Here is a 26,155-nt window from a genome sequence, read left to right on the forward strand (position 1 = left end):
TTATTATCGCAAAAAGTAAAAAAATATATATTTTTTTCTTTTTCAAAATTGTTGCTCTTTTTGTTTATAGCGCAAAAAACAAAAACCGCAGAGGTGATCATATACAACCAAAAAGAAAGTTCCATTTGTGGTGAAAAAAAAAGGACGTCAATTTTGTTTGGGAGCCATGACCACGCAATTGTAAGTTAAAGCGACGCAGTGTCGAATCGCAAAAAGTGGCCCGGTCTTTTGGCAGCCAAATCCTCCGGGGCTGAATTGGTTAAGTAGCACTTACGATATTTGTTACACTTGTTGTTCTTTAGCCAATTACTATAAAGTGTTTACCCCATTTGCTAGTGAAAATAATAAAAGCCTAATTCCAGGATCCAAACATTTCATTTAATCACTTTCCGTACCTCTACCTGTAGGCCTGGTTCACACTGATGCGATTTGGCATGTCAAATCGCATGTCAAAACGGCGGTATTTGTCACAAATTGCCGGCAATGGCACCGTCCTAATCGGTGCGGCGCTGCACCGATTTCAAAAAGTAGTTTCTGTACTACTTTTTGCGATTTCGGCCCGCGATGTACCTGCACAGATGTCTCTAAGATCGCAGCCGAAATCGGGACTGCCAGCGGGAGTGAAATCGTGCGAGTTCAGCTGAACTCGCACAGCTTCACTCCCGCAGCTCAGTGTGAATCTGGATGTAAGCATTCTATTTTTCTACTAAACCTAAAGTGGTGTTACATGATCATGACTACCCTAGCAGTTTCCCTTTCGAGCTGCAGGTTTTGGGTAGAGCAGAACAGCATACACTCATCCCATGAACTGCTGCTTTCCAGGTGAAGAGATTAGTGACCATCTTCTGCAGTACACATTAAAAGGTGGATTAATTAGACTCAGTAAGCACTACCAAAAAAAAAAACACTCTCCTTGTTTACCTGCCTGCCAGGAAACTACAGGAGGTGGTGCTATGAGTCTAGACATTGAAGGAGGATTGGGTAACATTGGGTATCACTCAACTTGTAGTGGATTACTTTCTGTGGAAGACATCACAGGGAGGTTAGTTTTAAAATGAAAAGCTGTCAATTTAATGCAAACAACTTAATCTGCTTAGCTATGGAGGAACAGACAAATATCCTTTCTGGACCCCATTTAAGGACCCAGTATTGCCTAGATGTACAGTGGAGACAATATTTATTTGATCCTCTGTCCATTTCGTAGGTTTGCCCACTTACGAAGAAATGAAGGGAATGTCATCGTTATCATAGGTATAGTTTAAATGAGAGAGACAGAATATCAACCAAAAATCCTGAGAAAAAAAACATGATACAAAGGTTATAAAATTTGTTGCAGTTCAGTGAGTAAAATAAGTATTTAATCCCCAAGCAAAACATGTACTAAGTGGAAAACCCCTTGTTGGCAAGCACAGAAGATAATACAAGGTTTGCATACATCTTAAAAGGGATTTTGGTCCACTCTTCTTTACAGATCTTCTGTAAATCCTTAAGGTTTCTTGATTGACGTTTTAACTCCCTCCATAAATATTCTATAAAATTACATGGAGACTGGAAAGTCCACTGCATGACCATGTGCATCTTCTTGAGCCACTCCTTTGTTGCCTTGGCGGTATGTTTTGGGTCATGGTCAAGCTGGTAGATCAAGCTACGACCCGTCTTCAGTGTTCTGGCTGAGGGAAAATCCAAGATTTTACAATACATGACCATTCCCCTCAATGCGGCAAAGTCAGCTTGTACCTTTAGCAGAGAAAAAAAGCCCCAAAGCATCAAGTTTCCACCACTGTGCTTGACTGTAGGGATAGTGTTCTTCGGTTATAGTCAGCATTTTTCTTCCTCTAAACACAGCGGGTCGAGTTTATGGCCTCATCATCTGACCACAGCACTTTCTCCCAATCCTTCTCTGAATCATTTAGATGTAATACCAGAAAACCCTCTTGGTGGGACTTTTTGAGGCATAGACTCCAAATGAAAAAAGTATAATAGTATACATTTTATTTAAATGTAGAATTCCAATTTAACAATTATATGCAGTTACAATTATTACATGACATAAAAAATCAATATGAAATAACCACAGTCCACGGTGGCTGGTGAAAACCAAAACTAAGGTGGAACCCAACGAGGGTTCAAATGGATTGCGTAAATCATCTTCAGGGGCAAGTGGTTATATATACATAGTATCATCTATGGTAAAAAAAAAGTTTCAAGAGCAAAAGGGAAATACAATTAGATATCTAGTACATACATTTTGTTCACAGTACAATCATTTTACAATTATTTCACTAACCATGTAAATAGGAAATAATATCCTAAATAGCTGCATCATTAAAAAACAAAGAAAAAAAGCTGTCATGAGACATCCAAAGTCCATGAGATTGGGGAGTTGCAGACCCCTGCCCAGGCTGGGCTTGTGGAAAACCTGAAGAAGATTCACGCAATCCATTTGAAGCGTGTTGGGTTCCGCCATGGTTATGGTTTTCACCATCAACCATGGACTGTGGTTATTTCATATTCATTTGTTTAATTATTTCCATGTCATGTAATCATTGTAACCACATCTAATTGTCGGATTCCAATTCTACATTTACTTCTTGTTAAAAAAAAATTGTACTTTTATAACATTATACTTTTTTCATTTGGAGTCTATGCCCCTAAAATTCCCACCAAGAGGGTTTTCTGGTATTGCATCAATTAGGGATGTGGGTATCCTCTCCTAGTCCCTTCCACAGCAAACTATATTTGAATCATTTAGATGTTCATTGGCAAACTTCAGACGGGACTATACATGTTCCTTCTTAAAGGAGGGGGACCTTGCTGCAGAATTGTAATCCCTGGTGACGTATTGTGTTACCAATAGTTTGTTTAATGACTGTGATCCCAACTGCCTTGCAATCATTCACAAGCTCCTCCTGTGCTGGGCTGATCCCTCACTTTTCTCATGATCATCCTTACCCCATGAGGCAAAATCTTGCATGGAGCTCCAGATCAAGGGTGATCGATGGTTATTTTGCATTTCTTGCATTTGCAAATGATCACTCCACCAGTTGTCTCCTCACCAAGCTTCTTGCTGATGGTCTTGTAGTCCATTCCAGCCTTGTGCAAGTGTACAATATTGTCCCTGACATCCTTTGACAGCTCTCTGATCTTGCCCATTATGGTTAGGTTTGAATGGACAGGTGTCTCTTATACACATAACAAGTTGTCGTTTTAAATTGACATAACCTGTGTAGCACCTGAACACATACTGTAGTCAGTCTTTGGGATCCAGAATTATTGTTGGTTGGTAGGGGATCAAATACTTAACTCACTGAACTGAAACTCAATTTATAACATTTGTATTGTGTTATTTTCTGTATTTTTGGTTAATATTTTGTCTCTATCATTAAAAATATATCTATGGTAACAATTATAGACCCTTCATTTCTTCGTAAGTGGGAAAACTTACAAAATCTGCAGGGGATCAAATAATTATTTCCCTCACTGTAGAACATGAAAAGAGTCTGTAGAAAGGGTCCAACGCCAAGGACTTCTTGGATTCTAAGCGGTTATTTGAGGTGTCAAACTACATAGTAAACATGGCAAGTTTCATGTGTCTGTGCTTACTCTTGAAGACAATGAAGGAAGTTGGGTGATGCCAAGTGCCATTCATCCTGCATGTGGTGGTGGCTACAGAAAAGCAGGGACTTTCTTTGTAAACATCACTGGGAGCAGGAAATGTAAAATTTCTTAAGGAACAAAAAGTGGAACTGGAATTTAAGCACTACATTGTTCCTAGCAATGGTGGCCAAAGAGCAATAGACAAAATAAAAAAAGATCAGCTGTGAGACAGCTACAGTAAAGCCCCTTTAACAGGGGGTGAACTCTGTTGAGAACAGCATGGGATTTGTCCACAGAGCAGAGCAGGCGGATGAGCTATCCATGTTCACTCAGTTTAATTTAGAGTGCACACAGACAGAGCCCGCTCTGCTCTATGCATGGCCGGGAGTAAACAGACTGTGCTGTTTGTTTACACCCTACTGCCTTCCGATCTGATCTGCCTAGACTAAGGATGATGGATACCTTTGCGTTTTTTTTAGCGGACCAGCTATAACAGGATGTAGACGGTATAAAACGGACACAAGTCTGTTTAATGCTGTCAGTCCATAGGGGTAATTTCCACGACAGGTACCAGTTGAGAGAAGGATGCCAGGGGGTAGTGTGTTAGCAAGGTAGCAGTGGTGTAGCAAGTGGGATGAGGATGACAAGAGACAGAGAGAAAAGAAGAGGAAAGGCACAGAAAGATAACAAGAAGGATCACACGTATGAAAAAAAGAAAACATTTTTGTCATGATCTGTATTATTTATGAATTTAGAAATTGGGAAATAAATGGATTTTTAAAAGTTTAGAAATACCCATTACCTCAATATGCATGTCTGCAGTCTGTAACTGATGCTGTTGAGAGGTTAAAAAAAAGAACACTGCAAAAACATGTACAGTGGTGTTATCTGGTTTATGGGAATCACTGCCTCCTAAAATCCACTACAGCCTGTGTCCTCATACTTTTATGGGAGGTGGATCATCCATCAATCAAGATGTTACATCCCACCCACTGTGTTCTTTTTTCGTTACTGGGCATGGAGGAGGAGGGAAGGACTAGACTGTCATTTAGGATCTGTATACACCCCAAATGTGTGATATCAATACCATATGACCTTAACAGCTCAACTGAAACAGGAAATGTTCTCTTCAGCAAATATAGACCAAACTGAGCATGTGCAGCAGGACTACCCTCACTGTGTAGCACCTGGACTTGTCCAATATGACAGTTCAGGAGGGGGGAGGATATGTGCAGACAGGATCAAAGAGCATTTTTACACAATGCAGAGGTTTACTCACCACAGTGAATATAACAAGCATGCTATTCTGCCTATGCAGACAGATTTTACTAAAGTGGGGTTAGTAACACTTTAAAGTGGTTGTAAACCCTTACAGACCACTTTTACCTACATGTAAGCCTACATTAAGGCTTACCTGTAGGTGCAACAAATATCTCCTAAACCTATATGGTTAAGGAGATATTCTCAAAAAAGACAGCACCGATGTCTAAGGTGCCACGGCGCAGGTGCACTGAGCGTGCCGCTAGTGAACGGGATCATGCCGTTAGTGGCGGCTCCCACGCGTCATCGCAGTTCCAGTCAGTCACAGCGCCGGAGCCGCGATACCCGGAAGTCACTCCGGGAGAGATGGTGTTGACGGAGGAGGTGAACGAGGACCGCTGAGGGGGCTTCGATCTCAGGTAAGTAATTCATAATGAGCTAGTATGCTATGCATACTAGCTCATTATGCCTTTGTCTTGCAGGGTGTTTTTTTTTTTTCTTACGGAGGCGTTACTTCCTCTAAGGTTGTACAAAAAAAATGAACCAGACATAGCTAAAGAAGAAACAAAATCCTATATGTAAGAAAACAGAAAGCAACAGAGCAGGACTTTTTTTTTTATCTTCTCCTGGATAATCCCATTAAATATAATATGAAAAAAAAAAATAACAAACCTCTTAGTGAAAAATCTTTCTACAGACTATTAGGTATAAAATGCATATGGAGTAACTGTTGTTGACAGATAACTGTGGACCATTTGACAAGCCAATGTACACTGTAATTATATGAATATTCATGCGTAAAGTATCAATTTATTGATGCAAGTAGAGTGAGCCATGAAAGATCTCTGATGGAACCAGCTATTAACATAAGCAGCATTCTATATTAAACCTAAACATATGTGATCTGTCATTACCATGGCTGCAAAGTGTGAAGACTGCCAGTTCGATAAGCTTATGGGGAAGTGTTACACTAAACATTTTGCCTGAGGATTTCTATACTACTACAGGAAGTTGTGGAAATTAAGATGGCATTCTGTACCAAAATGTCCACTCCAGCTGAAGCATTTGGCCCTGACTCCTTGCAGAGGACTTTACTGCAGTTAATGCAAGCCATCTACAAATCTCTGATAGTGCTTACCTCAAAAACAGACCACCTTCAATCAGATATTGGTCTGTTCCATTGAGACCTGGATACATTCTGCTAGATTACAGAGGTGAAGCAAGGGTCTACACATCGGAAGATAGCCTTCCAGATCACTCAGCTACCTTTCACACTGCAAATAAAGAGCAAATGTCCACATCTGCTGCTCGAGTAACATGAGATTTACCTCCCAGAAGGTGCAGATGGGCAGGAATTAATTTAAGTCCCAGTTATTATTGTTACAGGTACTTATATATATATATATATAGCACATCCCATCAAGGAGCTTACAATCTAAGGTTCCTAACTCACATTCATACAAACACATATTAGGGCCAAATTAGATAGGAGACAATTAACCTACCACAGCATATCTGGAGTGTGGGAGAAAACCACAGTACCCAGAGAAAACCCACCCAAGTTGGTGGACTATTCTGTGCATGCCAAGTCTAACTTTTATAATTTTGCAGGAGAAGCCACGCTTAATCCCTTTAAGAGATTTCAAGGACTTAATGTCAAACAACTTAGGCTAGCTGATGTTTTTCCAGAAAATAATATACTAAATCTTGATCTTTTGAATGGAAGGAATTGCCTTGATCAATTGAGTCTTAAGGCCCGTACGCACAATCGGATTTTCCAATAGGAAATGTGTGATGGCAGAGTTTTGTCACAAAATACGACCGTTTATATGCTCCATCAGACAATTGTTGTCAGATTTTCCTACGACAAATGTTGGATAGCATGCTTTAAAATCTTCCACCAACAAATGTGTGATGTCGGATTAGCTGATCGTGTGTACAGAAGTTCTTCGGAAAAAAATCCCAAGTACGTTTGTACTTGGGATTTTTTTCCGAAGAACTTCTGTACACACGCTTAGAAGCAATGCTAACCATAAGACAACATTAGCAGAAGTTGCCCAATGGGTGGTGCTAAAGAGCTGAAAAAACACGTAGTTTCATGCTTGTTGGATGACAATTATTTGTCGTTTGTATGCAAGACAAGTTCACAGCCAACGCCCTTCGGACAAAAGTCCTACGATTTGTCTGCGGAAAATCCGATTGTGTGTACCAAGCTTAAGGGTGATGGTGGGTACCATCATACTTTGTAATAGACAATTGGAAAGAAATACCTGGGGCTTCTCCAAGCATGTCCCTGGCATAGGAAAGGATTAGGACTATCACGGTACCCATGAATAAAGCAAAGGTTAGAATAAAATTAACAAGTTATTAAGAAAAGGATATGATTAAAAACAATTGTACATAAATTGGTAGACCGTTAATTACAACTGTGCACAGTAAATACAGGTAGTTCCAAAGGAACGAATAAACCCCATTGGTACTGTGGGGAGCCGAGATGTATGTCTTGACGTGATCCTCTACATGTTTTGTGACTACAGTCGCTTCCTCAGGAGGAGTTAATCATTCCCAGCTATTCCTTCCTACCTCTTTTTTAATTTCCCTAATTTTTCATAATTTTTTGGTTTATTCTTGGTCCTTCTGTTCTTAATGGAACATTACATTGATTGTTGTTGTTAATAGACAACTAGTTCCACCCAATATTACTCCATTATACCTTTTTTAAAGTAAAAATATCCACACCCTCAAGTGTCTCCCATGTCCGCCATTGGGGGATTACCTTTGGGTGCCTCGACAGATGCTGCTCTGTGCTCTGCTGGTCCCCATTGGTAAGCAAAGCACAAATGAATAGGAACCCTAATATTATGTTTGTTCTGCTATAAATATTTTTGATTCTTTTCTGATGGGAATGATTGACTCCTCCTGAGGAAGCGACTGTAGTTGCGAAACATGTAGAAGATTGCATCAAATCTTGATCTTTGCAATACACGCACGGTGTATGAACTGCTGTATTAAAAATGTTAAACTCTAATAACCATTACTCTCTCTACTGCCCCTTTTCTTGGATTTACCCATGCTATACCATAATTTGTCACTAGTATAACAATAATACAAATAAAAACAGCTGAGCTCCCATCTTAACTTTTTTTTCCCACACTTGCAGCAAATCCTCTCATGTTGAAACTGATTATTAATGCCCTGCAAACTTGCATTTCACAATATAACCACAACATAACCCTCTGAAGCTTCAGCAGCTGTCCTGAACTCACCCTAATGAACAGTCTGAATGACTTCAATCATTGTTAATCCCCTCCTGATCAGTACCATTTTTGCCCACCTCTCACATCATTTAGTTCCAGAGCATGAAAACACACCCCAGGTGTCCCTTTTGAAATGCATGGTGAAGCAACTTGATCATCAGTCTGCAGCACCATGTTGAAGGGAGGAGCATGTATGTATAAAGGGATGCTTGAAATGTGTTCTTTTATACAACACTCTTAAAAGATGATCTGAGGCAAAGACCAGCAGACAAACCCAGTGATGAAATCAGTCTCTAAATAAGTATTTTTAAAAACATAATGCTTTGATTGAAAATGTTAAAAGAATTGCATGCTGATAAGGGGAAAACAATTACACTTCAGCTATTAATTAATAAACAAAACCCTCTGAAACTGTAGTGGCTGGTGCTCAATATTCTGTAGAACTTGGCACTGAGCATCTAAAATCTAGGCCAAAGAATCAGGTTTATAGGACAAACATTTTTGTCCCCTCCATCAGAACCCCACATGTCGATCTCCAGTCTCAAGCCTAGTACACACGGGCCGAATGTCAAATGACATCTACCCGTTCAATAAAAAATGGCAGACATCCGGCCCATGTGTATGGCAGCCGGGCTGGCTTCTGTTGGACAAGCATGCTGCCAAGCTGCTGACCAGCCTCAATTAGCACTCTCAGCCAATGTCTGAGAGCGATGATCGGAGTGCTCTGGCCGGGTGCCATCCCCCTGTCAGAACACAATAGCACGCTGGGTTGAATGAAAAAAAAAAAGTGGCGTGCACCAGGCTTTAAAGCCAACAGAGTTTTTCATTTTGCTCTTCATTTTCACTTAGCCAGTCTACAGCTGCAATAACAGAAGGGACTGTGATCATCACTATCCTGAGAAACAATTAATTCTCAATTGTCATGCTAATTTGCTGAGTGTATTGCAGCCGCCATTGCCTTTAACGATCCACACTTAATAAAGACACATCTGGTTGCTACAGTAACAAAACGGTGCTGCTCACACTGCAGAGACATTAGTGTTCCTGTTCTTGCTTAGGTGACAGTGGGAAGATGATTCGCAATGTGTTTATCGCTTTACCAAACCAAGAAACTTTACACTGTCATTATCATTACTACAGCATTAACATATTGTGCAAACATTCAGCATTTTAGGAGATTGTTGTGAAGACAGGCAACTGCAAATGTTCATTATGCTCATTTATTCCCAATCTATTCAGGAGTTATGTAAAAAGGAGTTTCATGTGTGACCATGTTGTGTCTAAACTCCATTTGCTTGAATTCTGTTGAGTTCCTTTTGCTGCTGGACAGTTTGAGCGCAGCATTTATTGTTAACTTTTTAGCATACATCGGCCAAAAATAAATCATGGCAACAGAAAAGTTTTACTGAGCACAGTGTCATGATAAAATTGGACTGTTCACGATTATTATGTGGTTCAAAATTAACATCTAATATTTTTTTTTTACAAATAAATATCTGAAAAGTGTGGCATTTATGTGTATTCAGCCCCCCCCCCCCTTACTCTGATACCCCTAACTAAAATCTAGTGGACAGAATTGCCTTCAGAAGTCACCCAACTAGAAAATAGAGGCCTCCTGTGTGTAATTTAATCTCAGTATAAAGGCAGCTGTTTTAAAGGCAGCTGTTTTAAATGCAGCTGTTTTAAATGCAGCTGTTCTGTGAAGCCCACAGAGGTTTGTTAGAGAACCTTAGTGAACAACTAGCATAATGAAGGCCAGGGAACACACCAGACAGGTCGGAGATAACGTTTTGGAGAAGTTTAAAGCAGAGTTATATAGAAAAAAAATACCCCAAGCTTTGAACATCTCACGGAGCACTGTTCAATCCATCATCTGAAAATGGAAAGAGTGTGGCACAACTGCAAATCTACCAAGACATGGCTGTCTACCCAAACAGGCTGGGCAAGGAGAGCATTAATCAGAGAAGCAGCCAAGTGGCCCGTGGTAATTCTGGAGAAGCTGCAGAGATCCACAGCTGTGGGAAAATTTCTCCACAGGACAACTATTAGTTGTGCACTTCACATATCTGGCCTTCATGGAAGAGTGGCAAGAAGAAAGCATATGTTGAATGAAAGCCATAAGAAGTCCCATTTGCAGTTTGCGACAAGCCATGAGGGGGACACAGAAAACATGTGGAAGAACACCCTGAACACACCATACCCAACGTGAAACATGGTGGAGGCAGCATCATGTTGTGGAGGCGCTTTTCTTTAGCAGGGGCAGGGAAGCTGGTCATAGTTAATGGAAATATGGATGGAGCCAAATACAGGGCAAATCTTAGAAAAAAGCCTGTTAGAGTCTGCAAAAGACTTGAGACGGGGGCAGAGGTTCACATTGCAGCAAGACATACAACCAGAGCTACAATGGAATCGTTTAGAGCAAAGTATATTAATTTGTTAATGACCCAGTCAGTCCAGACCTAAATCCAATTGAGAATCTGTGGCAAGACTTAAAAATTGTTGTTCACATAAGCTCTCCAGCCAATCTGACGTGTGTGTACAGAATGCCTACCAGATACATAATTTCCTGCTTGTGTGATTGGCTCACTGATTTTCCCAGAAGTCTAAACCAAGATACAAGTCAGATATCAGGCATCCCCTAAAAGAAAACTGTAATTTTTGATGAGATAAGCCTAGTAGGAACACGTCTAAAGGGATGCAGGCCCAGCAGAATTCCTCATTAGTGCCCTGCCAGGTGCACAGATGATTGATAATTATGAATCCACGCCCATTAGACTAATGCTGGCCATATACGCTTAGACAATCGTTTCGAAACATTAGTGGGCAAATTTTGATTCCAGAAATGCAAATTTTATGCCAAAAAAACGAACCAACATGTCATTTTTTTTGCGCCAAAATTAACAATTTTCGAAACATTAGTAGTGGAATCGGTCTAAAGTTCTACAAAAAAAATCTACAGCCCATGTGCATTGTTAAAATGTAACATAAGATTGTGTAATTAATCAATGAAAAATCTACTGTTTATGTTGTTATCGATCAATATGTCGATAATTTGGCGACGTCTTTGGATACAATGATGGTGTTATTTTCTATCCATGTATGGCCAGCATAACTCAGCACAGAGAAACACAGAGGGATTTCTTCAGAACAAAAGGTAATAATCTGCAACAAAGGTTGTTACAATCCTTGTAATGTACATAGATTACCCAGAGGGGAATGTTTTTTTTCTCAACAAAAGTGGAGTTATGCTTTAAAGTCCCATGAAAAATGTTTTTAGTTCATGTGCAAATATGGGATGGAGGCATGACATTATAAGGCACAAGCACACATTATTATTTATATGTTCACCAAAGTGATGCCTTAGAAAAGCTTTTTTGTGCTCCATTCATTTCTATTAGACTGTACGTTTTCATGAAAGTGCATCAAAGTCCTGAAATCTGCAACTTTGGTGTGCTTTCAGAAAATGCATGGTAATAAACGTCAATGGGAACCACGTGTAAATGGTGAATACAATCATGCTGCACCCAAACCGCAGCGTACCAGTGTGAGCCCGCTCTTGAGGTTGGAAGCACACAACTGGCTCAATTGTTCTTTGTATGCTGAAGAATTAACACAATCTTTTACTGGAAATCCTAACTCAATAATCTTGAGGGGTCTTCTTTTTGCCACATAGTGTACTGTATATGGGGCTGGGGTAGGTGGGAAAAAAACAAAAAAATAAAACATAATAATGACTTATTGAATAAAAAAACAATATCCTCCTAGCCCTATCACGGTAATGAGTTCCCCCAACGTATAGCAATCATAGCCGCAGGCAGGATAAAAATATTGTATAACTGTTAGAGACGAGCAAAACATGTATTACTCAGTCCTAGGAATATTCATAATACACCATCAAAATCTAAGGCTCACGGGTCAGAGCAGGTCAACCCTTCCCATCGATAGAGAAATCCTTTCAACGTTTTTTGGGAATACACCTATATAACAGGGTTGTATAAAATGCTAAGGTGGACTTCCCCAATGTCTTGCAAAATTATCATGGGAGCCTTAGGTTGTTTCAGTGTAATATGATCACTTCACAAGCATAAAATAAAACAGTATGCTCAGTAGGGTTCTACGTGCCACTATTGTGGCCATCCCCTCTACTGGGTTCAGTAGACAAACTGGCATGGACAACAGGACTAGGAGAGTTCTGACCAATCTCTTTGGGTAACCCCCGTCCAAAATTGTTGGATCAATCGTCAAAGTGACGGGAAAAAGTACAATGCCAGCGCTCTGCACTGGTAAATATTCTGCAAGTAAACTTAATATATGTTAAAATAAAAAAATTTTTAAATTAAACACAGCTTTTTTTCCCTATAATTACGGTATTTCAGTTTTAATGAGGCTGGGAAGATAATGATGATTGCTCTCTGGGTTGCTACAAAGGGCAGATAATCTGATCAGCTTCACATAGGCTCAAATAATTATTCTAACAATATCAATATTTTTTTTGAATGAGAAAATAAATGCAATTTCACAAAACATATAATCAACATGAGAAGCTGTCAGTTCCTGGAACTATACATGCAGCAATCTATATTTAGAAGATTAAAAGAGAACACCACCACATCACATAAATAATGTGTTCAGATGTTTTCTAGTGCATAGCCTTTTCTTTTTAAGAGCTTCCCATTGACCACTTCTTATAAGCCTTAACCCTGAAAACAAATTGCACCCTCTCATGGCGGAAATAAACTGTCCGATTAGGATAGCAGCACTGGGATGCCCATTGCACTTCTTTGCACTTTTTTAAAGATACAGCTAAAGGTAAGAAGAGACCTATACCTCACACAGAGGGCTCTAGACTAACTTTTTGTAATAGGTATGGATTAATGGCTTCCCAAGAACAAGTTAAACATTGGGAGTTAATTATTTAACAAATATTGTATTACATTTTTCAAGTTACAGATGAAGTGGTACAATGGAACATTATTCCATTGTACTGTTATTCAACATAGGATAATTAAACGATATGTCTCAAGAGCTGCACCTCCTCAACAAACAGAATAAAGGAAATGCTGCTCACAATCAGTAGTACAAGGTAACACATACAGTATTTAGTATATAATCAGAAAATAATTGGGTAAGTCTGCAGTCTATTTTTCATATCATTATTCAAATTAGTAATGATTTGTAAGGACAGCACCAAGTTTTCTAGGCATGGAATGAACAAGTTGGCGACATTTTTCAACTTCTATCTTTTTTCCATTATTCAAGAACGACTAAAATTCTTTTAGAGCCTGGATGCTGGATGAAGAGTGATGCTCAACTTGTCTCTTCAGAATTCCCCATAGGTGGTCGATTGGGTTCAGATCAGGGGACATACTTGGCCACTGAATCGCTTTCACCCTGTTCTTCAGAAATGCAACAGTGGCCTTAGATGTGTGTTTTGAAACATTTTCATGTTGGAAAAGTGCACAACGACCAAGGGCATGGAGTGATAGTAGCATCTTCTCTTTTAAATATAGAGCAGTACATCAGTACTGTGAATTCATCATACCATCAATAAACTGCAGCATCCTGACACCAGCAGCCCCACAGAAGGACACGGCCACCACCATGTTTCTCGGTAGGCACCATGAATTTTTCTTTGTAGTCTTCACCTTTGCAACGCCATACAGTTTTGAAAACATCAGTTCAAAAAACATTTATCATGGCTATCTCATCACTCCACAGTACAGAGTCCCAGTAGTCGTCTTCTTTTTCAGAATGGGTTCTGGCAAATTCTAGAAGGGCTTTTTTGTGCATGAGCTTTAGGAGAGACTTCCTACGTGGACGACACCCATGCATACTATTCCTCTGCAGTGTATTTCGTATTGTGTCACGGGAAAGAATCACCCCGGTTTGTATTTCTACTACTTTAGCTAATGGCAGTGAACTTGCATAGCGTTTTTACTCAAACCTTACCATAAGAAGATGCTCTTGTCGAGGTGTTAACTTCCGTGAATGAACTAGACGTCTCTAAGATGGTTGCAGTCCCATCTTTGTTACATTTTTGTATCACTTTTGCTACAGTATTTTGACTGATAAGTAAAGCTTTGCTGATCTTCTTGTAGCCTTCACCTTTCTCGTGTAAAGATTTTTTTTTTTCTTCTCAGACCTTCCATGTGGTGCCATTGCTGACAGCATGAAATGAGGAGTTTTTTTTGTTAAGTAACACCCTTTTTATAATCAACTGTCTGCTGGATACCTGCCTAATGAATTAATTACACTCACATGTAGTTGAATTCTTGGCAATTAGGATTTTGTTGTCTAAAATTTAGCTTAGCTAGTCAGACTTTCATTGGGGTGTATTCATTTTTGCAACATGGTCCTGAATAAATTTGCAGCTATTTTTAGCGGCGCTTTACGTTAACTTTGCGGCCACTAGCGAGGCGCTTTTACCCCATGCTAGCGGCCGAGAAAGGGTTAAAACCACAGCAAAGTGCCTCTGCAGAGGCGCGTTGCCGGCGGTATAGCCGCGGTGCCCCTTGATTTCAATGGGCAGGAGCGGTATACACACCGCTCCAAAGATGCTGCTAGCAATACTTTTTTTACCATTTTGCTAGCGCTCTGGGCTTTAACACTGCAGCAGCAGCTGTTTCAGGTTGCTTTGCAGGCGCCTGCAAAGTGACCCAGTGTGAAGGGGGTATTACTGCTAATGGGATTGGCTCACCAATTGTGTCATAAGTCTGCATTTAGATAAGTAAAATTTTTAGGCATTTGCAATAGGAATCATTATTTTGGTGAAATAATTCCTAAAGGGATGCAGACAATGCAACTTTCCTCATTAGAATGCCAAGTGCATCAGCTGACTCTATTGAACACACACACACTCTCATTCAAGGTTCAGTATTGAAAGGACATGAAGCTTTTTGCTGTGATTTTGATGCAACTTGAAGCAATGCCTGTGTAATCTTGAGGTCCTCAAATCGCATCAAAGTCCGACCAAAATATTAGAGGGACTACTTTGAAGTCGCACAGATAGTAATGGTACTCACTAGAAATCATGGGGTATGACTTATGCAACTTTGCAGTCCAAGGTCGCAGGAGTGTGAAAAGGGGCCTAAAAGTAGAAACATGAAGTACTCTGCTGCCATCTTTGTAAAAATCCTTGCAATGTGCATGGATGGATCACCCAGAGGAGATTGTTTTTTATTCTCAGCAAAAATAAAAAATATTCCTTAACCTTTTCACGCCAGCCCTTTAAAGAGATTTACAACGCCGGGGCAGGGCTTAAGAGCACGTGACTGGCTGTTACGGCAGTCACAGGATCTGAAAACTCCCGATCGCAAGCAGCGATTGAAATGTTTTGATTAGGCATCGGTAACCGTTGGGCACGCGCACCTCATGTGCTCTCGACACAGCTGTTTGGACAGCAATTCACGCAAATATGCGGCCCCTTGGCACCAAGGATCAGTCGCTGAGAGGCCAAATATTTGCTTGCGGCCGGTGCCAAGGTGGTTAATTATGTCAACAATTTCTCAGTCAGTATATGTAATATAAAGATATCCCACTGCACAACATTTTTTTCAATAAAGGTATCCCCCACTCTATATGTGTTTCAAGAAACACTCTCTAAACTTGAATGAGATGTTTCACTGCCAAAAGATGAATTTGTTTGGTTGCTGCAAGTTTCTGTATTTCAATCAACTTGGTACATTTAGCCTGCCCATTCTTGGTTAGAAAAATCTTGGCTGATTCCTGCTAAACCAGACGAAATTCAAACTGTGTATGGCCGGCCTAAGCAGTAGACTAGATTAGATCTATATACCAAATGAGATATAAAGCTGTGCCTGAGAAATACATAGACCATAGCTAAACAGAAGATTGATGCTCATGCATAAAACCTAAAGGAATACGTGTGTCTAAACCATGGCAACCTGTTAAGAGAAGTGATTTCTCCACATCAGATGGCAAAAGCAAGTAAAACCACAACCTGCTCTCCAAATGATTTCCTGCAAATATTATTAACTAGAGCCTTTGCCGTCACACTGACAAAATGATACATAAATTTTCACAGGAACTCCACAGTGATGTCATCTATAAGAAAAATGTAATCGTACCTAGCCTCGGGCAACAGGAAGGCATATTCATGGGGGGATGTGGTCTCCGGAAAGTTGGAAAGAATGGCAAGGCGATGAGGAACCAGATCAGAGCCGTGGAAGGTGAAAAGAAGATCCAAGGCTTGCACATTACTTCCCTGCAACAACAACAACAACACAGAAAAACTGTTAGCAAACTGACAATTGTTTGACTGAGCCCCAATGTAGTCATACAATGAATAATTATACCTGAACAAAGATTGCAGTATCTTTATACCTGAACAAAGTTTTTCCAGACAAAAAAACAGATATAAGGTTTGTCAGGAGGAGTATATGCAAGATAAATACCTGTGTTATGCTCACATATTACTTAAAGCGGAAGTAAACCCATCCATAAAACAGTTACCTTTCCGGCACATGCCGGAAATGTAAACCTCCCATTGGTTGTGCTCTCAAACAAACTGTCAAACCATCCAATGGCTAGTGTCATAACTGATCACATGTGCAGCACTACGGCAGTTGTAGATTAAACAGATGCCAAGATGGCAGCTTCCTTGGCTGAAAAACGATACAGGGGTTTACTACCACTTTAATATGCATGAAAAAAACGAAATGAAGCTAGGACAAATATTAAGTCTCCGATGAAGCCACGTCATAGTGGTGTAAGTGCGCCAAATTTTTCAGATATTTATTTGTTAAAAAGGTTGAAAAACATTTATAAATTTTCCTTCCACTTCAAAAATATTTGCCACTTTCTGTTGGTCCATCACATGGATACACAATTAGCAGATCTCCAGTTGTTGAAAAACTGCCCTATCATGCCTCTGGGTATCATGTTTATGGCTGTCAGAGTCTTGCTATGCCTTATGGGACTTGTAGGGACATGTAGTTCTGCAAAAGCTGGAGGTCCGCCAATTGCATATCCCTGGTCTATCACATAAAATCCCAATAAAATACATTTACGGTTGTAACATGACAAAATGTGGAAAACGTCAAGGGGTATGAATAGATTTTCAAAGCTGTGTAAGCTACTTGGAGTATCTCACCTAAACTGGATGTCATCAAAACTGACATTTTTGTTGCAGAGGATACAAAAAAATATGAATTGTATCTTAGTGTAAACTTCTGAAAAAATAAAGAGCCAATCGCACAAGCAAGAAATTATTATTATTTTTTTTGGCGGGGGGGGTTCTGTAAACCTCCAGGTTGCCATACTGTATTTTTACAGAAATGTTAAAGAAGTGCTGAAGATTGAAACGAAAAGGAATGTTATATTACAATATGGCTTGTGGTGCAATTTTAAATGCTAAATTATTTAAAAAATATGTATTTGTAATATTCTTATCGTGGAGTTACCCTTTAAAGTTGAATTATAGACTCTTAAAAATATATATGCTGCAGCACCCAATTGTGAGTGCATCTAAACTTTCAGGCTTCCCTTAAGCAGCCCATAGATGATTCAGGTTTTTTTGTTCAATCAGTGGGTTGAATGAAGAAACTGACCAGATTTCCCCATCCGCACATTCAAGGGAATCACTCGTTTGGGATAATTCTCTGCTATCAGAACAAAAAACATCAGTGCCCATTGCTGATTGAACGCCATTTATCCGAGAGGCCGATTGTAGAGTATTTAATCAGTAGATCAACTTATGTACAACCACTTACCTCATACATAAAGCGAAATTCGGCTGGTCCCTGCTGAACCAGCTGAATTTCAATCCATGTATTGGTTTTAGTCCCCTTGGAAAGTCTCAGAACGACCTGTTGAGCCTACCAGTTAAATGTGTCCATTGCAGCATCAGGTAATGGTTTAAAACACTTTTCCACTGCGCCTAAGATCACAGCAGCGTTGTCATCCTCATATAAGCTACTTGCACTACGGTGGGATGAGAAGATATTGCAGGGGACTTGGATATCAACATTATCACTGCTGATTCATAAGCTCGTGGCTTGTCAATTAGAAGCTGGACACACCTAGCCCACTGCTTTCTGGATTGACAAGAGTACCTCTTCTGCTGAAACCCTCCTACTGTGAGCTGCAGTGTCTGGGAGGGGAGCATGTGATGTGAGAAACCATTGCAGGAGGATTTAGATCATTTTGCAGAGGTAAAATAGGTCTCTTTTGTACTTTATAAGGCTTGTGTGTCCCATAGTAACTGGATTTAGGCCCCCTTTGAGCCTTTTCCCGCCTGCCCCACAAAGATATACTGCTGCAGCTTGGCCGCTCTGCACTTGTTTGAAATACCAGATGCATAAGAGCTTCTGGGTAGGGGGCGGGCATGTGCCCTCCACCCCGGCTGTGCTGTGATTTGGTACAGCACAAGCTGATCAGCAGTTGACAGCCAATGATTGATCCCCACCACCTGCTGATCAGCTCTGTCATTAAAGGGGTGTTCCAGCCTTTTTTTTAAGTTTATTAAAAGTCAGCAGCTACAAAAAGTGTAGCTGCTGGCTTTTAATAAACAGACACTTAAATGCTCCACAGTTCCAGCGACGCGCCGGCCGGGGCTCCGCTCCTCGCCCACCCTCGCCGGCCGGCGTCTTCATTCCTAGTGTGGGCACCCGGGCAGTGACAGCTTTCGGCTTCACGGCCGGGCACCCACTGCGCACGCGCGAGCGCCGTCCGATTGGACAGGCGCTCGCCTACAGGGAGGGGCTGCAAGTAGGCAATTAAGCTATTCGCCTTACCAGCCCCTCGGCGAAAGGAGGAAGTGGGACAGGAAGTCCCACTCCTCCTGACCCCCGCCCCCCCCCCACTGCCCCCCCCAAAAAAATTACATGCCAAATGTGGCATGTAAGGGGGGAAGGAGTGGATTAAGCGGAAGTTCCATTTTTAGGTGGAACTCCGCTTTAAGAGAAGAGAGCTCTGTGTTGTACACATCACAGAGATCTGAACACGGACAGGTGTTTTTTCCCCCTGCTAAGGGGGAAAAAACAGCAAGGTAGTTTAGTAAAAGTGGCACATAACACACAGTAAACATTGTAGGCACACATTTAACCCTTTGGTCGCCCCTCAATGTTAACCCCTTTCCAGCCAGTGTCATTAGTACAGTGACTGTGTATAGTATTAGCACTGATATTAGTGTCACTATTGTTGTCAGTGTCAGTTAGTGCATCACCCAGCTTGTGTCAGCTAGTGTTAGATTTCTCAGCACTATCACAGTCCCACTATAAGTCGCTGATTACCGCCATTACTAGTATAAAAAAATGAATAAAAAAAATAAAATTCCAGTATCGATACCAGATGTTATAACTTTCACGCAAACTAAATAATATACACTTATTGAGAGGTTGTTTTTTTTTTTTTTTGTTTACCAAGGATATGCAACGGAACACATTTTGATCTATATTCATGAAGAAATTTGATTTTTTTTTTATCTTTAATTGGATTATGTTTTTTTTTTTTCAAAATTGTCTGTCTTTTTTTTGGTGTTTATATCACAAAAAAATAAAAACCCTGTGGTGATCAAATATGTCCTTTGCGTACAGTGTTGCATGACCGCAAAATTATCAGTTAAAATAGCGCAGTGCCTAATAGCAAAAAATGACCGCCTCATGAAGGGGGTAAAATATTCCAGATATCAAACTGGGTTTGACTGTCACATAGGAGCTTTTGTATATAATACATATTAAAATAAAAACTATTCACACTACACTACAAAGCCATTGACTGTACAGTTCCAAAGGTTAAGGCAAAAGCATAAAACAGCTGCAGTGAAAACAATAACACTCTACACCCTTAGATGATAAGCATATTAGCAAAAACAAAGGCAGATGGATAAGAACATTTGTCACTGTGCCCAGGATCATGCGCCTCCACATCTAGTTAGAAAAAGGATTACTTAATTGTGGATTAGTATTGACAGGATCATCTAACTATACAGAGTTCAAAGCACACTGGGCTTTAACGCGGAGTTAACTAACTGCAACAGATTATAAATGATAATGGAGGTGAAAGGCGGCGCGCTTAAAGAGGAATCAATTCCGCCTTTATTGTTCTGACTTTGTAACATTACCCGAGCATATGTTCTTGCTGACAGCACGATATTTTGGTTTCTAAACTTCTTGAAGAAGTCGGCGTCGTATCTCCTCTCCGCTGCCTCAGGCCCCCCGAGGATCTCCTGCAGGACGAAAGGAGCAGATGTTAGAAAAATCCTTCGGAACACGGTAATGGAGCGCATTATGAATGGATAATTCAAGACTATTTATCAGACATTTGGCATGTTCTGCAGCATTAAGGAGCCAGTAAACCTGAAATACATTTTTTATATTTTTAAAGGAAAATCATGCAGACAGAATATAATGGGCTCTCTCCTTCTGAAAATGCGATTTGTCTGGCCGTTAAGAGGTTTCAACAGTTTCACCATGTAGCTTTAAATCAGGCTTTTTAAGTCCTCACACATTGGCCTGCACTGTGGGAATAGTAACTAGCACAGCAACGGAGAACTAAAAATGTGCTCCTGAGTGTGTTCCTAGTTCTCAAACCTTACTAATAAATTAGTTATGGAGTTCTAGTCAAGTTAACTGATACTTCAAAAACTGGTCTGCCCAATGACCCCTGGTCACAAAGGTTAATAGTCTCTGAGGCAGATTAGGGTCTCTGACTTTTTAATTTGCATGCTTGTCTAGGTCTCAAAGAGTACTAACTAAACCAAGAAAGAGCAAAACAAAGTGTTCATGGAAGGGGCCACCATTGGCAGCCTCCATATTTCTTTCAGACCATATTTCCTTTAACCCTTTTTACATTCATGGATATGCTATATGTCATGACACTCATAGATTAAATATAAGCTGATGGCCCCAATGAAAAGGTGAATACAAGCTGACTGCTAATAACTCCATGCACAACAACAATAGGGGCATAATTTGGGGGGCATCAATTAGGTTGCACCCTAAAGCTGAACCTTGAGCAAATGTTATACTAGTACTTCCATACTTGTGTAGCACCCTCTTTTAGTTAGGTTGCTAGGCTTAATTTAGTTTTTGGCCTCGTTGTAGTCAGTGGAGCAGTAATTTATTGTTTTTGTCTAGTCAGGGTTTTCGAGCTGGGTATCTGATTTCTCATACCTGCTTCTAGGAGAAGCTTCCAGAATATAGGGCAGGTAGAGCCAAATGTCCAGTATCAATATTTGTCATGCCCCAGCCAATCCCTGGAAGGAGGCGGCCAGAAGGTGCCTGTGAGATGATAAATGTTTGGGAGTGTTTTTTCTTTGATAGGTCCCACTTCTCCTAAGGCTGCTACAGCTATACTAAGACAAGAATTTCAACTTGGCTCTTGGCTGGGGTTGAGCCGAGGGCCTGGTGAACATTACTAATAGATTTCTGCTGTAGGGCACCGTCTTGAAGTCCTGGTCTGGAGAAGGAACTTGTTATCTCCCTCACTGAGGAACTACCTAAGAAAGCTGGGTATCAGAAAGCTCCAGAACATTGTGAATAAGGCCTACTGTGGGACTTCCATGTGTTTGCAGCTATTAGCATTAGTGCTAAAAGTTTGTCCTCCCATTAATTGTACTGCCGTATTCTGAACCCCTCTCCTGTTTCAAGATAAGCAGCAATAAGGTCTGAAAAGACATCCCCTAGACTGAGCCTATAATGTTTGTGTGCAACAAACCGTGCTTGTGACTGGCAGCCTCTGTACTAGCCCCCAGAATACAATAACATTTACAGTAACTTAAATACAGCGACACTGTTCAAATTTGCAACATTGGAAAGAAACCTAATATAACGGGGCTCTCACAATTTAATGAACAATTTGATTATATAACTTTTTAGGCGGGGGAATGAGCTCCATGTCGGCGCAGATTTGCTCACAGGCATGTTTGGCATGCGAGGAACAGGGATACTTTAGCCCCTCAGCGGCTGGGAACACTTACCTGCGGGCCCGGCGGACTTCACATGCGGTTCGTAGTGTGAACCGAGGCGATGTGTAAATTGCATGGTTTCATTTTTCCCTCATTTCACAACAACCTATAATCGCTTACTGGTTTTTTATTTTATTTTTCACATTTTGATGAATATTGCATTGTTTTTTTGGCAGGCCCTGATGAAGGGAACACCGAATTTGTTAAGCAATCTGGCTTAACCATGATTATTTTATTATAGCTCAATGCCAGCCACTGGTTGCCATTTCTTGACTACTTTGGCAATATTTCTTACAACCACCTGCACAGGTTGGTACTCAAACCTTTACACACTTTTCTTACCTCATAGGTAGACAGACGATCCAGGTATGTCAGCAGCTTTAGCCTACAACGGCAGATCTCTTTCTGTTCAAGGGTTAAGCTGTGAGAAAAAAATATCTGAAATGAATTACTAAGAACAAAGTATATTCTTTAAAAACATTTGTAGAGTTTATGAGTTTACTTTTAAAATGTCTTGAAACAAATCCCCAGCTATTTTCAATTTAAGCAATTTAGAATATATGATAAAATGATTATATAAATAAAATATTTTTGCAGACTCCTAAAGTGGTAGAAGATTCTGGTGCACAAATCACCCGCAACCATAAAACCTAAAACTAAATCAAACGTTCTCAGTGGAGTTGGGTGTTAAATGGGTTTTCCACCTTTTTTTTAAGTTTATTAAAAGTCAGCAGCTACAAAAAGTGTAGCTGCTGGCTTTTAATAAACTGACACTTACCTGCTCCACGGCTCCAGGCATCTTCATTCTTAGTGTGGGCACCCGGCAGTGACAGCTTTCGGCTTCACGGCCGGGCACCCACTGTGCATGCGCGAGCGGCGCGGCGCCGTCCGATTGGACAGGCGCTCGCCTACAGGGAGGGGCTGTGAAAAGGCGATTAAGCTAATCGCCTTTCCAGCCCCTCGGCGGAAGGAGGAAGTTGGACAGGAAGTCCCCTTCTCCTGAAGCCCCCACTCCCCCCCCCCAAAAAAATGACATGCCAAATGTGGCATGTAAGGGGGCGAGGAGTAGGTTAAGAGGAAGTTCCATTTTTAGGTGGAACTCCTCTTTAAAGAGAATCTACAGTATGTCACAAAAAGCTGTGTACTTTCAATTAGGCCCTCTTTCCCAGGGTGCTGCATAAACTGTACATATGGAGTAAAATAAAGTGTTTTTACATAAATACCCCAGACGATGTACCCCAGTATGGTACCTAACTCGACTGTCTGTTAACTTACATCAGTTGAATAATGCCCAGTAGTTGTACTGGCAATAAAAAAACACTAGTGTACTCACTTGTCAAAGTCTACCAGCTGAAGAAGGCTTTCCCTCCTCTCGTTTTCTTTCTCTTTTCTGTGTTTTGCTTCTTCTTCTGGAGAAAGGAAGTCTTCATATGCAACATCATCAATGTCAATGTCTCCTGGTATGATGAATCTGAGAAAAAGTCAAACACACCAGTCATAAGTAAAAAAACAAAGGGCACACTAATGCACACAATTCATAGTGCATTGAGCTGCTTCGAAAAAGAAAGCACATCAGAGAATGTTTGCTTTCACACTCTCTCTCCTTAAGCCTGCAGGGAGTTATGTAGAACAGGCAGTAGGGATACAGTTCCTTCCCTGACACATTTGGGGTAATGTGTTCTGTAAACATAGCACTTTTTCAATAAGGCACTTCAAGTGGAACTAAAGTTCTGCTGTCACAAACTGCGAGCAGCAGGAAGGCTCTCAATTGCAATAGAGACATGCAATGTCTCTTCTGCAATAAAATACACCTATCTGTATGCGCAGGTCGCTGCCGGCATTGTTTTCGGGTTGACTTACTCCTGCGCATACACTAGAGTGACATCTTCCAACGCTGGAAACTTAAGATGTCCAAAGATCAACACCCATAAGAAAATGCCAGCGAGGGACCGTGACCGTACAAGACCAGGTAAGTTTATCTCCGCTTTGAAGCAACCTAATATATTGAAAATATCCCAAAATTATCTCCTCTTTATCTCTTTTCCCTTCTCCATTCACCCCCCTTGCACTCGGCTTCCACCTTTGCCAAACCTTGTTTCTCCACGATATGCTCCCTCGGGCTTAAGACTCCTTTGCAGACCCACGGCCTTCCCACGCGAGGTCATATTAGCTTTCACCCCATAAAACTGTTACGTTAAGAGTGTCCCTCATTGTCATTATTTTCTGCTTTCTCACCAAAATCCCTCTTGCGTGGGTGTCCAGTTGCTCTGTACTATTAATTCTTTAATTAAAATGATTGTATCAGAAAATATCCAAATATTAATACAAGCAAAAGAAAAGTGCATATACTAACTTTTCCCACTTTCCACACCACTGAGCCTCATTTCAATACAAAGGAATGGTCCACTAAAGTGTGATAGTAAACTGACACTTCCAGGAGTGTCTTTTTTTTACTCGCTCCCTGCTTCTCATACTGCTTCCTTCTACTAACATTCACGGCACTACAGGAGACAGTAATGACAATGAGGACATCAGGAGGAATCAGCGAGAGCTTCGGTGAGCCATGGAAATCAACACTCCTGGAAGTATCAGTTTCCCAGCAGACTTTAGAGGACCATTCCCCTTGAATGGAGAAGCAATTGGCGGTGGGAAATGTAGGTCTTTTGCAGGGTAATATCTTGTGGAGATTTAATTACTTGACAGGGCCACTTTAAGATTGGCCTTGTAACGTATTAAAAGTTGCCTACAGCCCCCTCTGTTGTCTGTAAATAGGTAAATATTAAGTATTAACAAGCCATCACTCATATTAACACTATGCTAAATAGATTTTTGTAAGATTTCATTTTCTAGTCTTGAAAAAAACATACCGTATTTGCCAGCGTATAAGATGACTGGGCGTATAAGACGACCCCCTAATTTTCCAGGAAAAATTTTGGTTTTGGGATATACTCGCCGTATAAGACTACCCCCTTCCTTCTAGTCTTTCTGAAAGCTGAGGGGTAGCCGGAACAACCGCTGACAGAAACAGGCTTTTTTCAAATCTCACTGTGCCATTACATTACATGCCTCACTGTGCCATTACATGTCCCACTGTGCCATTACATTACATGCCCCCACTGTGCCATTACATTACTTGCCCCCACTGTGCCATTACATTACTTGCCCCCACTGTGCCATTACATTACTTGCCCCCACTGTGCCATCACTTGCCCCCACTGTGCCATCACTCACGTTTTGCAGCTTCTGGCTTCCAGGCCGGTGACCGTCTCCTGCTAGCGTCCATGAGTTGAAAGCCGCGCCTTCTTCTCAGACTGTCCTGTGATAGGTGGAACACAAATCTTGCCAGCAGCGCCTCTGTTCTGTGTTCCACATATCACGGACGTCCTCTCGTCCGAGGATGAGAAGGCATCTGTGATAGGCGGAACACAGAACAGAGGCGCTGCTGGGAAGATTTGTGTTCCGCCTATCACAGGACAGTCTGAGAAGAAGGCGTGGCTTTCAAATCATGGACGTCGCAGCAGCACGGAGACTGTCACCGGCGTATAAGACGACCCCCGACTTTGGATGCATTTTTTTGCATCCAAAAAGTCGTCTTATACGCTGGAAAATACAGTATATAAAACACTATACACTTCCATTGTGGGACAACAGTACAAAGATATATTGGAGCCAATATTGCTGGCCATTTGAAAATACTATTTGACCTGGCTCTGTTTCCGATCACAGTTCAATCAATTTTGTTGCCCAACCCAAACACCATATTGCCTTCAAATGGAACAAAAATGCAAAAACGGTGACAAACAAATCGCTGCACAAACTGTTGGTGCTATATAAATCCTGTATAATAATAATAACGAATACACTACTTACCAAAATGACCTAGTGATTAGAATAATCAAAGCCTCCATAGGCCTTTGGGCTGAGGTCACACTTGTGCGATCACAGACATTGCATGTGATTCGCACCGCATTGCTGTGCAGATTACACGCAATGTCTGTGCGATGCAAATTCAGCCATACAAACTGTAGGCTGAAATCCCATCGCATTCGCACCAAAATGATGCAGGACCCTTTTTTTGGACCGCACTGGAAATGGATTGCATGGGTGCTCCCAC

The 26,155-nt window shown here is 40.9% G+C and overlaps 1 protein-coding gene across 1 annotated transcript in view; it reads right to left on the reverse strand.

The window, feature by feature from the left end:
- Positions 1 to 26,155, reverse strand: part of NBAS (NBAS subunit of NRZ tethering complex) — a 975,710-nt gene that overhangs the window by 722,014 nt on the left and 227,541 nt on the right. The window contains exons 18-21 of the mRNA XM_040348578.1: positions 23,375 to 23,512; positions 22,384 to 22,462; positions 20,197 to 20,301; positions 16,202 to 16,338 (exon numbers count right to left, since the gene is read on the reverse strand). Coding sequence (XP_040204512.1) covers positions 16,202 to 16,338; positions 20,197 to 20,301; positions 22,384 to 22,462; positions 23,375 to 23,512 — 459 coding nt within the window. The remainder of the gene's footprint in view (positions 1 to 16,201; positions 16,339 to 20,196; positions 20,302 to 22,383; positions 22,463 to 23,374; positions 23,513 to 26,155) is intronic.

Source organism: Rana temporaria, chromosome 4 (assembly GCF_905171775.1).
Source record: "Rana temporaria chromosome 4, aRanTem1.1, whole genome shotgun sequence".
NCBI classification, from domain to species: domain Eukaryota; kingdom Metazoa; phylum Chordata; class Amphibia; order Anura; family Ranidae; genus Rana; species Rana temporaria.